The 13147-nt window shown below is 42.6% G+C and overlaps 1 protein-coding gene across 1 annotated transcript in view; it reads left to right on the top strand.

Moving 5' to 3' along the window:
• LOC145407771 (uncharacterized) overlaps positions 1-3154 on the top strand; it is a 9175-nt gene extending 6021 nt beyond the window's left edge. Inside the window, exon 3 of the mRNA XM_080278643.1 lies at positions 2944-3154. Within this exon, the coding sequence (XP_080134769.1) occupies positions 2944-3154 (211 nt within the window). The remainder of the gene's footprint in view (positions 1-2943) is intronic.
• The last annotated feature ends 9993 nt before the right edge of the window (positions 3155-13147 follow it).

Here is a 13147-nt window from a genome sequence, read left to right as displayed (position 1 = left end):
CATGGTTGGGCAGCTCCATCTGTTCCAGTTAAAGCCAGGCGATCTTATCATGGAAAATTATTTATAGGAGCTTGAATGTGAATACCGTGTCCACTGACCATCTTATCACTGGACAACATTAGTGTTCTGTTTCAGCTAGACAAGTTAATTAGCTGAGAGAGAGTCAGAGGAGATTAGCCTGCCTATGAACGACAACTTGATTATTCTATGCCAGCTGAAGCCACACAGTCAAATTCACCTGAGAGTGTCTCAGGAGCTAAAACATCAACATTGTTTCCATTAATCCTCTTATGGCCATACAACTCTGTTAAATTCCAGCACTCGGGCATCAGTCTGACTTGACACTTCCTGTATGTGAGCATTTTTCCCGAAATTGCTTGTTTTCAAATCGTCATATCCTAGTAACAACACAACCTAGAATATTCAGTGACAGATCAGAATTCCCACCCACCCTTCGTTTCTCCAGGTCTCTAGGTTGAGGCGCTGTGGAGCGAGGGGGTGAGGAAGAGAGGTAACTTTTGGCGTTGAGGCAAGGCTACGTTCATACGAGCGAGCGGGTTGGTGGCTACGGTGGGCCGGCCAAGCAAGTCCTGGCAGCCAGGGCTGGCTGGGGCTGCCCCACTCTCATTTCCCCTTCCCCCACTAGACCTTTCCTCTCCTCTTCATTTCCTCCTGCCAGTACCACGTGAATGAATCATCACACACTTATGTGCAGTTTGCCCATTTTATTCACCCAGTTCTACTGGCTGTTCGAGAATGACACTGTTCCATATGGTGTGTGGGGAGAATACGGTTTATACACTGTGATTACTTCCTGTGAAAGATCACTTTCAAAGTTTCACTCATCCACATTTTCTATACCTGTGCTGCAAAAGGTCACTTAAATTTTCCGTTGAGTTTATTTTCTTTAATACCAGTAGTTTTGCTAATCTTCTAACATCTTATGAATAAAAGGCACTTATTTTGCTAAGTTACTATTTCACTACATGAATTTCATTAAATTCTATTTTTTTTTTCACAACACTTATTTTTACGTGTACTGCAATGTCACTTTCATTTTCACTCGTTAATTTTTCTACATCAAGGTTTATACACCACAGTACAATATCAGTGCACAGTACTTCCCCTGAAAGATCAGTTTCACCCCAATACTGGAATTTTTGCTGTATGATACAAAAACCAATGTACAGTACTTGCCCAGCAAGATCACTTTCACTATCACTCCAGCACTTGCTTTCTGTACTGGATGATACAAAACTACTGTACAGGTTTGGTAATACACTTATTCTCAGTACTGTAGGTTTCTTATCTTTCATAACTTGCCTATATCGCATTTTCTCTATACTCTAACGTTTCTAATGACTGACAGTCCTTCCTTTCTTAACAACATATTTTCTAAACTGAAATTTTCCTTATTTTTTTATCCCACTTTTTCTTTTCTATTTTTATGTACAATTTTACACTTTATGCACTTCCTCACACCTGTGAAGTATCAGGCTAGGGTGATGTGGGTAGTGGTGAGGCAGTGGTGACACATGAACACCACAAGGGCACCACAGAGGAGGTTTGGCAGCTGTAATGTGGCATTTATTTCGTACGTGACTTCTGACCGTCCAACCCTTGTCTTCAGAGTCCAACGCCTCAGAGGACTTTCTCGAGGCATCAGAAGGTTAAGGGAAGTTCTCGGGCTCTGGAGGGACATCAGGGTCGCTCTCAGGTGGTGGCAAGGAGCTACGAGATGAGACATGGGAGGGCGACCAGGGCACGTAACTCTTATAATAATATCCACCCTTAGGCTTTTTCTCCCTGCTCGACAATAATGTCACTTCTCATTCTTTCCCAGTTTCACTTTCACTCGACCCCTTTCTTGCGTGAGTGGAAGACTTGGCAGGGATGGAGTTGGCAAGGGATGGGTGGTCACCAGTGGTGACAATGTGGTGTTGCATATCATCATTCTTACCCTTCCCGTTTCCTAAGGAAGACTGATATTGTCACCCAACCGCCTCCTATATGCCTGTGACAAGCACTGGGGACCACAGGAAATAGGAATGACTTCAGATGCTGGTGGGAAATGCAATACATCTATGTCTGTCACATGACGCGGCCTCAACACCTGTTTTAGGACGGCACTGTCGGTCTCCGGAACAATAGAGGTTAATCCAATTAAAGCGAAACCATTTCATTCGACTCAGGGCGAATCATAAATAATTGAGTGTTAATTTTTAAACTATGTTCTACGCCAAACAAGGTCACTTTAAGCCTATTTAAGTCAAATAAACTCTAATAAGGCCTTTTCAGGTAACTTCAGTTCATTGAACTGATTCAGATAAGTAAACCATAGATCAGTTCAGGGCAGTTTCTTTTTTTTTTTTTTTTATGTATGACAACTCAGGTCTTTCAGATCCAATAAACTTATTTACTGTAAACCAAAACAGATTTTTATCAGGGAATGATTATTTAAATGTGTGCTCAATATGAGCTCTGTCTGTGAAATGGATTTTGAGATATATCAGTTCAAGTGCTTGAGTTCTGAGTGAGATGGGAGCACGGGAAGAGGTAGAATGGGCTGGCCTGGAATGGTATTGGATGACGGAGCTTGATTGGGGGAAGTGTATTTTGTGAAAATGGGCACTGCAAGTTGACTGGTATTCCAGCCATTCAACTTTATGATACTAAATACACTAGACCATAAATTGAAAAGTGGGTTAGATGGGCTAGGATGGTGTTGGAAGACACAAGGGATATAAGCTATTTCTCATTTATAACAGTATTTCTTGCCTAGTCAGCGTAAAAGATAAGCAGAAATTACTACTGCCATATTGCCATGTAAACCGACAAAATTTCATAATTTTGTTGATTACCAGACAATCAGTAGAACACTGCAAGTGATGTGGCAGCAACAATGGCATACGTGTATATTTCCTTCTGTCTCCCACTGCACAGATTGCTTGAAGAAGCTGGCTTGTGGAAGCTGCCAGAGACTAAAGTGGTCATGTTGGGCGAAGGTATTGAGAGAGGTGCCCCACTGTTTCACCCCAGCCTCCGCAACACCATCAATATCATCTACCTAGCCACCCGCCCAGCTCCGCAACTCCATCATACAACTCGCCTCGCTACTGTCACTACTCTTGGCAAGTTTGGGGGAAATGAGTAATAGTCCATAGCTGGCTGAGATGCAAATTTACACTGTTCTCGAAAAATCTCCTGCTGGTTAAAACGTTAATTTATATATAGCAAGGTCTGGGGTAGTTCAGTGTTACCCACTTATTAAAAAAGTGTAATTATCCCATGACTTAAACATGGTATGCTGTATAGCTGCATAGCCACAGGAGAACACATTGGTATACGAAGCTGGTGAATAGATTGAGTCTAGTTGCAGAAAACTTCCATTAGTACGGTATTTCAATACTTGTGCCTTAGAAATAGGTCTAGTTTTTATATTTATTGCCACTCATGGCATAGCACATTATAAGAGTGTATCATTTATCAGTTATGACACTGTGAAGAAAAAATAAAATGAATATTACCAAAATCATAATCTTCCCCAGGAATACAACTCATAACAATCGATCATCCAAGTTCTCACTTCTACTGGTGGGTGAACAGGAATATAGGGGAAACATGCTTTGTTCAAGAGAGTGACCAGTTTGGGAATCAGTTTCAGATTTTTCCAACTGTAGGGTGGATGTTCTACCCAAACATCTTCGGTTCTCCGATTATGGGGTAAATACCTAATTCAAGAAAATCCAAATGATCTAACCTAACTTAGCTGAGAATATCAGTATCTTTCTCCATAATACTGATACACAACACACACAAGTATGTTGCTAAAAATTAGAGAAATGTGCAAAGTGTCATATTCTGCATTCCAAATACTCCATAATCCTTTCAGTCATGCTCCCCTGAAGTGTGTTTATTCAGTTTAAGAAAAAAATAAATTATAGGGCTACTTACGAGTATATAACCACTCCAGTTTGAAGTCTCCAGTAAGCTGCATAAAATCGTCAGGGATGGCAGGAATATAATAAAAATAAAGCCGTTATTCTGAGGAGAGTAGCGACTTTACTCTGATGATCCATTTTCTTATGTTTTTCTTGCTACCTTCAGAGGATATTGAGTAGTTTTGGAAAGGCTTTGCAAAACCGTTTGGATCAGAAAGACGCTTCATTACCTTCATCTCTATTTGGGGGCTTCCTAAGTGGGTTGTGTTGCAGAGAACGACTGGGACTTAGCATGTACTGAGTGTCTGTCTTCATGACCCTCGTACAGTCAGTGGACTTTAACTCTTCCGCTCCAGTCTGTGCAATTAGCTATTTCATTCGGGGTAACACTAGAGGTTTTGTTCAAGTGAGACAAATCCTGGTCATGGGCTTCAACAGGTATCTCGAATCACCCTTTCTTTGATACTGGAACCCTCTGGGACAAAAGTTCAAACAAGTGGCGCCAGATACAACAAACCTCGCCTGACAGCAGTTATTTTATTTTCAACCGTGTTTCAAGTTATAGCCCTCTGAAAATCCGTGATCTTGCGCTTGACTTTTCATGGTCACTCAAGGTCAAAGGTCATGGTGCCAAACGGAAGCCCATATGAGACTTCCTATTTCTTGATAATAGTAAATACTCGCATCTCTGTCTTCAACCACTTTCGAGTTGTAGCCCCATGAATAGTCGTGACTTTGAGTTTAGCCTTTCAAGGTCAAATAAGGTCAAAGATCATGGTACCAATCGAAAGGCCACGTGGGACTTTGTATATTTTAATAAGAGTAAATATCTATCTGCAACCAGCTTCGAGTTATAGCCCCCTGAGTATCCATGACCTTGAGCCTGACCTTTTATGGTGACTCAAGGCCAAAGATCTTGGTGCCAAATGAAAGCCCATATAGGAGTTCCTATATGCTGATAATAGTAAATATCTATATATTCAATCGGTCTCAAGTTTTAGCCCACTGATAATCTGTGACCTTGATTTTGAGCTTTCAGGGTCACGCAGTTACCTCCAAAATTTAAACACTTTCTTTTGCGAAAAGTGCCCACATATCCTGAATGTCTCATGCAATTTCATTTGGCCGTTTTTTCGTAATGTTGCTAACATACAAAGAAACAAAGAAACTCGACTAAAAACAATACCTCGCCAGACTCCGTCCGGGCGAGGTAATAATATTTATATTACCGTATTTATTTTTATTGTTATTTTAGTCAATATTTTCCTTACTTTCACCCCTCTGGTGAAAGCTGAGATAGACTTGGCATTTGCTCTGTCCGTACATGATTTCCTTTGAATAATGTGTTATGAAGGAGTGTCGGGCTTGCCCTCACTGTGGATTATACTAAACGGAACTGTACGCTACCCTCTGACTCTGGCTGCACGTAAAGCATTCTGTTCAGTAAAGGAAAAATATAAATAGTCAGAAGGTTCATTCTTAGCGTTCTTCTTCTTAGAGTGTAAGGATGGTGTAGTCGGAAACATATTCTCAAATTGTCAACAGGATATTTGGCAGTGTCCCTTTAGACTAGAATGTTGGTAGATGAGATGAGACAGGAGTGAATGAGCTGGAGAAAGGGCAGCCAGATGACAGGAGACAGAGTGACATGTAGGGGATTCGTTTGTGGCCACCCCTTTCGGGATTGAGGCATCTGGCGCTAGATAGGTAGTGATCGTACCTACAAATGAAAAAGAAAATTGAACGGTTGTGTGTCGTTCTCTTGGGAAAGACTGAGGCAACAAAAACTGAACATCTACCTTAATGATAATTGTAAAGTCGATAGGTTAACCCTCTGGCTGTCAGAATTTTTCTTATTTGAAAATAAATCGTCTGTTACTCTATTTTTTTTTTTTTTGTAGCAATAAGAAAAAAAGTGTTACTCAGGATAATTTTTGAAGCATTTAGTTGTTAGAATTTCCTTCAGTTGGGCAAATCTACTGTGGTTCGACTACATAAGCTACCCAAGTATGCTAACAACATTAATAGACATTAATTTTATGACTTCTATTCCATTTGATGGACAGAATTGATTGCGGAGCGTGTGTTGATGTACCGTCGTTGTCTCTACTGCAAAGGAGGCCAGACTGGAATTGAGTTTCTTTTCTCGTGGAACCTCTCACGAGTCGACGATAGTCATCTCCATCTCTATCCACACACCCTTAATGGTAAGCTGATTAGGAACACCTGTCTATCTATCTATTACCAGACGCCTTAATCCCGTAAGGGGTGGCCACAAGCACATCGCCTCCACGTCGCCCTGTCCCCCGCTATTTTATAGCCCTTCTTCCAGCTCATACTCCCCTCACTCATATACCTCTCCACTCCATCCCTCCATCTCATCCTTGGCCTTCCCCTTCCTCTCCCCCACTCCACCTCACCCACATACACTCTCTTCCTCAATCTCACTCTCCATCCTATCCACATGGCCAAACCACGTCAGTGTGTTCTCCTATCACATCCACATCCAAACCACAACGCTCCTTCACTTCCTCATTTGTCAGTCTGTCTCTCCATGTGACCCCACATGCTCCTTTCAAGTAACTCATTTCCACTGCTCTCACTCTTGACTTCTGTCCATCCAACAAGGTCCAAACTTCACTTACATATGTTAGAGGTGGTATCATAATACTGTCATGTAACTTTTTCACGTCCCTGCTCACTTCCTTGTTTCTTATCACTGTTTGCAAGGAATCAGCAATCTTTCTTCCTTGTCGTACCCTTTCAAGCAGTTCACCCTGTAAACTTCCATCCTTACTCATCACACTACCCAAATACTTAAACGCACTCACATTTTCCATTTCCTCCTCATCCAGCCTCACTGTACATTCCCTGACTTCTCTTCTCTCTAAGACCATAACATTACTCTTCCCTACATTCACCTTTAGATTCTATTTCTTGCACACTCTCCCAAACTCATCCACCAAGCCTTGCAGCTCCCCTTCGTCTTCACTTAACAACACAGGCAGTACAGGGAGTTTCCAAAGACTTCCCTCTCTCACTAGGGCTGCTCCAACATTCACTACCTTGCTTTGTACCTCTTTTATAACCCCATCCATATACAGATTGAGCAACCACGGAGACATGACACATCCTTGCTTCCATCCAAACTTCAAATAGAAAAATCACTCAGTTCACTATCCACACGCACTGCAGCCTTAGCACCCTCATACATACTCTTCACGGCCTTCAACAACATCCCATATACTCCATAATTATATTTTTAATACTTTCCACAGTCCTTGTCTATCCACCCTGTCATATGCTTTCTCCAAATCCATGAAGGCCGCATACAACTTCTTTTCTTTCTCTAGAAACTTTTCCATCAAAGATCTAAGAATGAATATCTGACCTACATAAACTCTTTCCTTCCTAAAACTTCCCGTTCTTCTCCAACTAATTCCTCTGTTATTTCCCTAACTCTGTCAATAAGTATCCTACCATATACTTTTCCTATTACACAAAGAAGACAAATGCCCTTATGATTGCCACACACTTCTTTTTCCCCTTTTCCTTTGTACAGTTATACCTGACTTCCAATCCTCCGGGACTCTACCTTCCTCCCAGGCCAATCTGCACATCTTCCACATCCATTCTACTACCATCTCTCCCCCGTGCTTCTGGATTTCACCACACACTCCATCAATTCCTGGTACCACTAGTAAATAAATTAATTCTAAGCATCTCATTTCCTCAGCCAAGGTTATGTTTTTTGTTCGGTTTGATTTCCTGACTGTTTATCTATCAGTCAGTCAGCAACATTATGGAAAATATTATATACTATTACAACAGCTATGGAACACTCACTGTGGACTTTCTTTTGAACAAGTTGTTGAATTTTTGGTGGTGAAAGTCAAAGATCAAGATCATATTCAACAAAAACATCAAAAGGAGTAAGTTTGAAGTTTTTAGAGTAACTGTGAAAGTTGTATCTTTATCAAGGAGGGATTGTTTTTCTATTTTTTTCCGTCTGTCCCTTTGTTGCAATATGGAAAACTATTGGAAGAAATTGCAACAAGTTTTGAATAATGACTGTAGAACCATCAGAGGAACAATTGATTCACTTTGAGGGGAAGTAATTCAACGGTCAAGATCATGAAAAACATGGAGGAAGGAATGATGCCCCCTTGGGAGAGGTATTCTGGCTTTAGACACAATCAAATTTATGTCGTCCCCGAAGGTTCAAGGGTAAAAGAAGGAAACGGAAAGGTGATATTAGTTTCAGCTGATGAAGATTAAGATAGGATGAAATTCACTTCTTCTCCCCCACATCTTCCACACTATCTATCTGTCTATCTATCTATTGCCAGACGCCTCAATCCCGTTCGGGGTGGCCGCAAACAAATTGCCTCCACGTCGCCCTGTCCCCCGCCATTTCACTGCTCCGCTTCCAACTCACACCCCCCTCTCTCATATACCTCTCCACCCCATCCCTCCATCTCATCCTCGCCCTCCCCCTCCCTCTTCCCCCCCTCCACCTCACTCACATACACTCTCTTCGTCAGTCTTTCACCCTCCATCCTCTCCACATGGCCAAACCACCTCAGTGTATTCCTCCTAACGTTTCCTATCACATCCACATCCACACCACAACGCTCCATTATATTCTCATTTGTCAGCCTGTCTCTCCATGTGACTCCACAGGCTCCTCTTCAATAACTCATTTCCACTGCTCTCACTCTTGACTTGTGTCCTTCCAGCAAGGTCCAAGCTTCACTTCCATACGTTAGAGTTGGTATCACAATACTGTCATGTAGTAACTTTTTCACTTCCATGCTCACTTCCCTGCTTCTTATCACTGCTTTCAAGGAACCAGCAACCTTTCTTCCCTGCTGTACCCTTTCAAGCACTTCACCTTCCAAACCTCCATCCTTACTCATCACACTACCCAAGTACTTAAACGTACTCACATTTTCCAATTCTTCACCATCCAACCTCGCTGTACATTCACTGACTTCACCTCTCTCAAAGACCATCACTTTACTCTTCCCTACATTCACCTTTAGATTCCGTTTCTTACACACTCTCCCAAACTCATCCACCAAGCCTTGCAGCTCTCCTTCGTCTTCACTCAAAAACACAGTATCATCTGCAAACAACAGTACAGGGAGTTTCCAAACACTACCCTCTCTCACCAGGGCCACTTCAACATCCGCTACCCTACCTTGTACCTCTTTTATTACCCCATCCATGAACAGATTGAACAACCATGGTGACATGACACATCCCTGTTTCAACCCAACCTTCAAAGAGAAAAATTCACTCAGTTCACCATCCACACGCACTGCAGCCTTAGCACCATCATACATACTCTTCACAGCATTCAACAACTTCCCATCTACTCCATATATTCTTAATACTTTCCACAATCCTTGTCTATCCACCCTGTCATATGCTTTCTCCAAATCCATTAAAGCCGCATACAACTTCTTTCCCTTCTCTAGAAACTTTTCCACTAAAGATCTAAGAATGAATATCTGATCTACACAACCTCTTCCCTTCCTAAAGCCTCCCTGTTCTTCTCCAACTAATTCCTCTGTTCTTTCTCTATCTCTGTCAATAAGTATCCTACCATACACTTTTCCTATTATACTAAGAAGGCAGATGCCCCTATGATTACCACACACTTCTTTTTCCCCTTTTCCTTTGTACAAGGGAATAATTATACCTGACTTCCAATCCTCCGGGACCCTACCTTCCTCCCAGGCCAATCTGCACATTTTCCACATCCATTCTACTACTATCTCTCCCCAATACTTCAGCATTTCACCACACACTCCATCAATTCCTGGGGCTTTCCACAATTTAACTTTCTTCATTGCTTCCACAACTTCTATCCTACTGATTTCTTCCTGTCTTCTCACCTCCCTCCTCCTCCCAGTCATTCCCCAGCCACTTATACTCGCATTACTTCCATACTCTATGTTCAACAATTCCTTAAAGTGTTCTCTCCATCTGCTCACTTTTTCTCCCTTCTCCACTAGTAATCTACCATTTTTATCTTTCACTCCCCTGCTAACTTCACTTCCACCCTGTCTTACTCTTTTCACCTCTTTCCAGAACATTTTCTTATAGTTCCTCCACTTTACACTCAAGTTCCTTCCAAATTCCTCATCCGCTGTCTTCTTACTCTCTCTTACTAATCTTTTCACCTCTCTCTTTCTTTCTACATATAACTCTCTCTTCCGCCTCTCAATTTCTTCCACGCCCCTATTTCTCATCCATTCATTGTATGCTTTCTTCTTTTGTGCCACAGCCTGTCTTACCTCTTCATTCCACCACGCTGTTCCTTGCACCCCCCTCCGTCTTCTCTTCATCCCACACACCACATCACATGCTGCACATATTTCTTCTGTAAATATCCTGCACACACCTTCCACGTCCCCCATCTGCTCCAATTCATATTTGCCCAATTGTTCCTCCACTTTACTCTTATACTCTGCCTTTTTCTCATCCTCTTGTAACCTTTCCACTCTCCTTACAAATACTCCTTCTTCCCATCCCTCTCTTCTTCTATTTCTCCATCCTAATTGGACCTTGATTCTGGCCACCACCAAGTAGTGGTCAGAAAGTCTACTCCCCCAACTTCTGTAAGTTCTTGCATCCATTACACATTTTCGCATCCTTTCATCCACACACACATAATCAATCATTCCCTTCCTTTCATTCAGTTCACCACCCACCCTTCTCATCACTCGTCATGTATACCTGTGGATCATCTTGTGCCTGAAGAGGGTATTGGCTATCACCAATTCCCTCCCAGCACAAATGTCCACTAACTCTCTGCCATTCTCATCTATCTCAGCAGGCACACCCCATTCACCAACTATTCCATCCACCTTCACATTCCCTACTTTACCATTCATATCACCGATCAAAAACACTCTCTCATTCCTTCCAAACTTTTCCATGCACACTTCCACATTTGTCCAGAACTCTTCTCTCACTCTGCTTGCACGATCTTGCGTTGGCGCATACACACACACAATCGCCCACATTTGTATTCCAACTTTCAATCTTACCTACACAATCCTTGACCCAACTGATCCATACTCTCTTATGTTCTTCATCCATCTTTTACTCACAACAATACATTCTCCTTCTTTTGCCCTCTCATTCTCACCTACTCCTGCACATACAGTATACACCATCCATACTCCCATTCTCTCACACTCTCACCTCTCCATTTCGTTTCAGTTATTCCACATACATCAACTTTCGCACCCTCAAGCATCTGGACAATCTCTCCCTCTTTCACCCCACCATTCGCTCCCCTTACCTTCCTCGTTCCGATAACCATGGCCTTTGTCCGGTCCTTGGTCGTCATCTTTTGGTCAGTCCTTGTCCGAGGCTTATTGTTTGTCTTTTTAGTTAGTTGTTTTCCGGGGAGGGGCACTAACCCTCCGCCAACCCTTTTAGTAACAAGCAGGGATACTGAGGGAGTATTCTTGAAAACCCCCCCCTACCCCCAGGGGGCATTCCTCTCACTACGTGTCCCAGATGCACTGTCATTTGCTGTCATCCTAGCTATGATCAGGTTTGTAATTACCTCTTTGCACTTATCACATCTTCCCACACAGTTTATCTGTAATCGGCATTTCAGTTTCTGTCTTTGTTCATACTGTTCCGTTCACACCGAAATTTTTACGTGCGTCGCATGCGAGGGCAATGTGAGCTTATCCTTCTCTATTTGATCGAGAGAAATTTGAAATAAACATTCACTGCACTCAAACTATTCATATTACACCATCAGCACTCACAGGGTGTATGTTCATGGCCCTCCCAACCTTCTGCCATAATGCCAGCTCAATCTACCATTTCCTTGTTCCCCACGCTCATTTGTTTACCTCCCCATCCCCCTCGCAACACTTTCATTCTAGGAGGGTATTTTGAAGTTAAGCTTCACTGCATTCAATCTAAACACATTTTCATATGGTATTCTTTCATGTCCCAGCCCCACCACACACAAAAGGTCCAGGCCCTCACACGCATTTCTTTGGTCGCCAAGTCTATTTTAGTACCCCATTTGAAGATATCATGGCGTGACGCAAGTCAAGTGGTCGACGAATGAACTCATTCCCTCCTACATCTCCATGCACCTCTCTCATCATTTCCCTTGCTTTTAGTTTCATTTCATTCAGAACCATTACCTTCACTTTTCTAAAACATCGCAACTGTCCCACACGTCCCTGTCTCACAATTACGTGTACTGTACATTCAAAAGCCCCTCCCCCCAAGAAAAAAAAAAAGCCTATTTCTGGGAAAAGAAGAGATCGATGGTTCGGTCACAGAAAACCAGTTACCAAAACCCTGTTCAGTCAAAATAATGTGATGGGGAGGGAGGATGTGGGATTTCGTTTGTCTTAGCTGCCTGGACCTTCAGGGTGGGTTTGAATATAACTTCAGCCAAGGGTGGGCATATATCAGGTCCAGTCGGTAGAGTGGTCATCTGCTGATTTACTGGACCCGAGTTCGAATCCCGACTTGGGCAGGGGACAACTTATGGCCTTGAATTTCATTACAATCACACTTTACTAATTTACCGTAAGATTCGCCGATTTGTCTTAAAAACACTCCCGCTAATACCAGTACACTAGCCTTGTAAGGGACAGACCTATCATGTATCTAGTTAGCATGAATAGAGGGTATTAGCACCGGCGTGGTGACATGTGGCGATGTATAGTATATAGGACCACTGCTGGGTCTTAGAGAATGGTTTTAGAGACCTTGCTCGGAGTCGGATGCATAAAAAAAAAAAAAAATCCAAGTCTGAGCATCAGAACTAATTCTCCCGCTCACTCTCCTGCCTGTCAGGACACTAAAATATCATAACACATTACGTAATAGCTAGTAACGTATGTATAGAAGTTAGAAGAAAGTCGTGCCTAAGCAAGAGATCTAGTGGAAACAACGCTGCACATTCTGCAGCTGGGGAATTTCGCACACAGCACGTTATGACGCTGATGGAAACTTCCACAGGCTTAGAAAGTAAGGGCAGACATGCCCTTACGCATGACACAATCAGTCATATACAACGGAAATGGGACAGGCAGGGCAGTAGGGGTTAGGAGAGAAAGAGAGAGAGAGAGGGAGAGAGAGAGAGAGACGGTGGGAAGGTCAGAAACAGAGGGCACGGAGTTAGCAAGCATAAAACCGCTCTCACCTCA

Source organism: Coenobita brevimanus, chromosome 8 (assembly GCF_032717465.1).
Source record: "Coenobita brevimanus isolate Jiangsu-jjx chromosome 8, ASM3271746v2, whole genome shotgun sequence".
NCBI lineage: Eukaryota > Metazoa > Arthropoda > Malacostraca > Decapoda > Coenobitidae > Coenobita > Coenobita brevimanus.
Note: the sequence above shows the minus strand (reverse complement) of the source record. Positions and strands in the feature narration are given on the sequence as shown.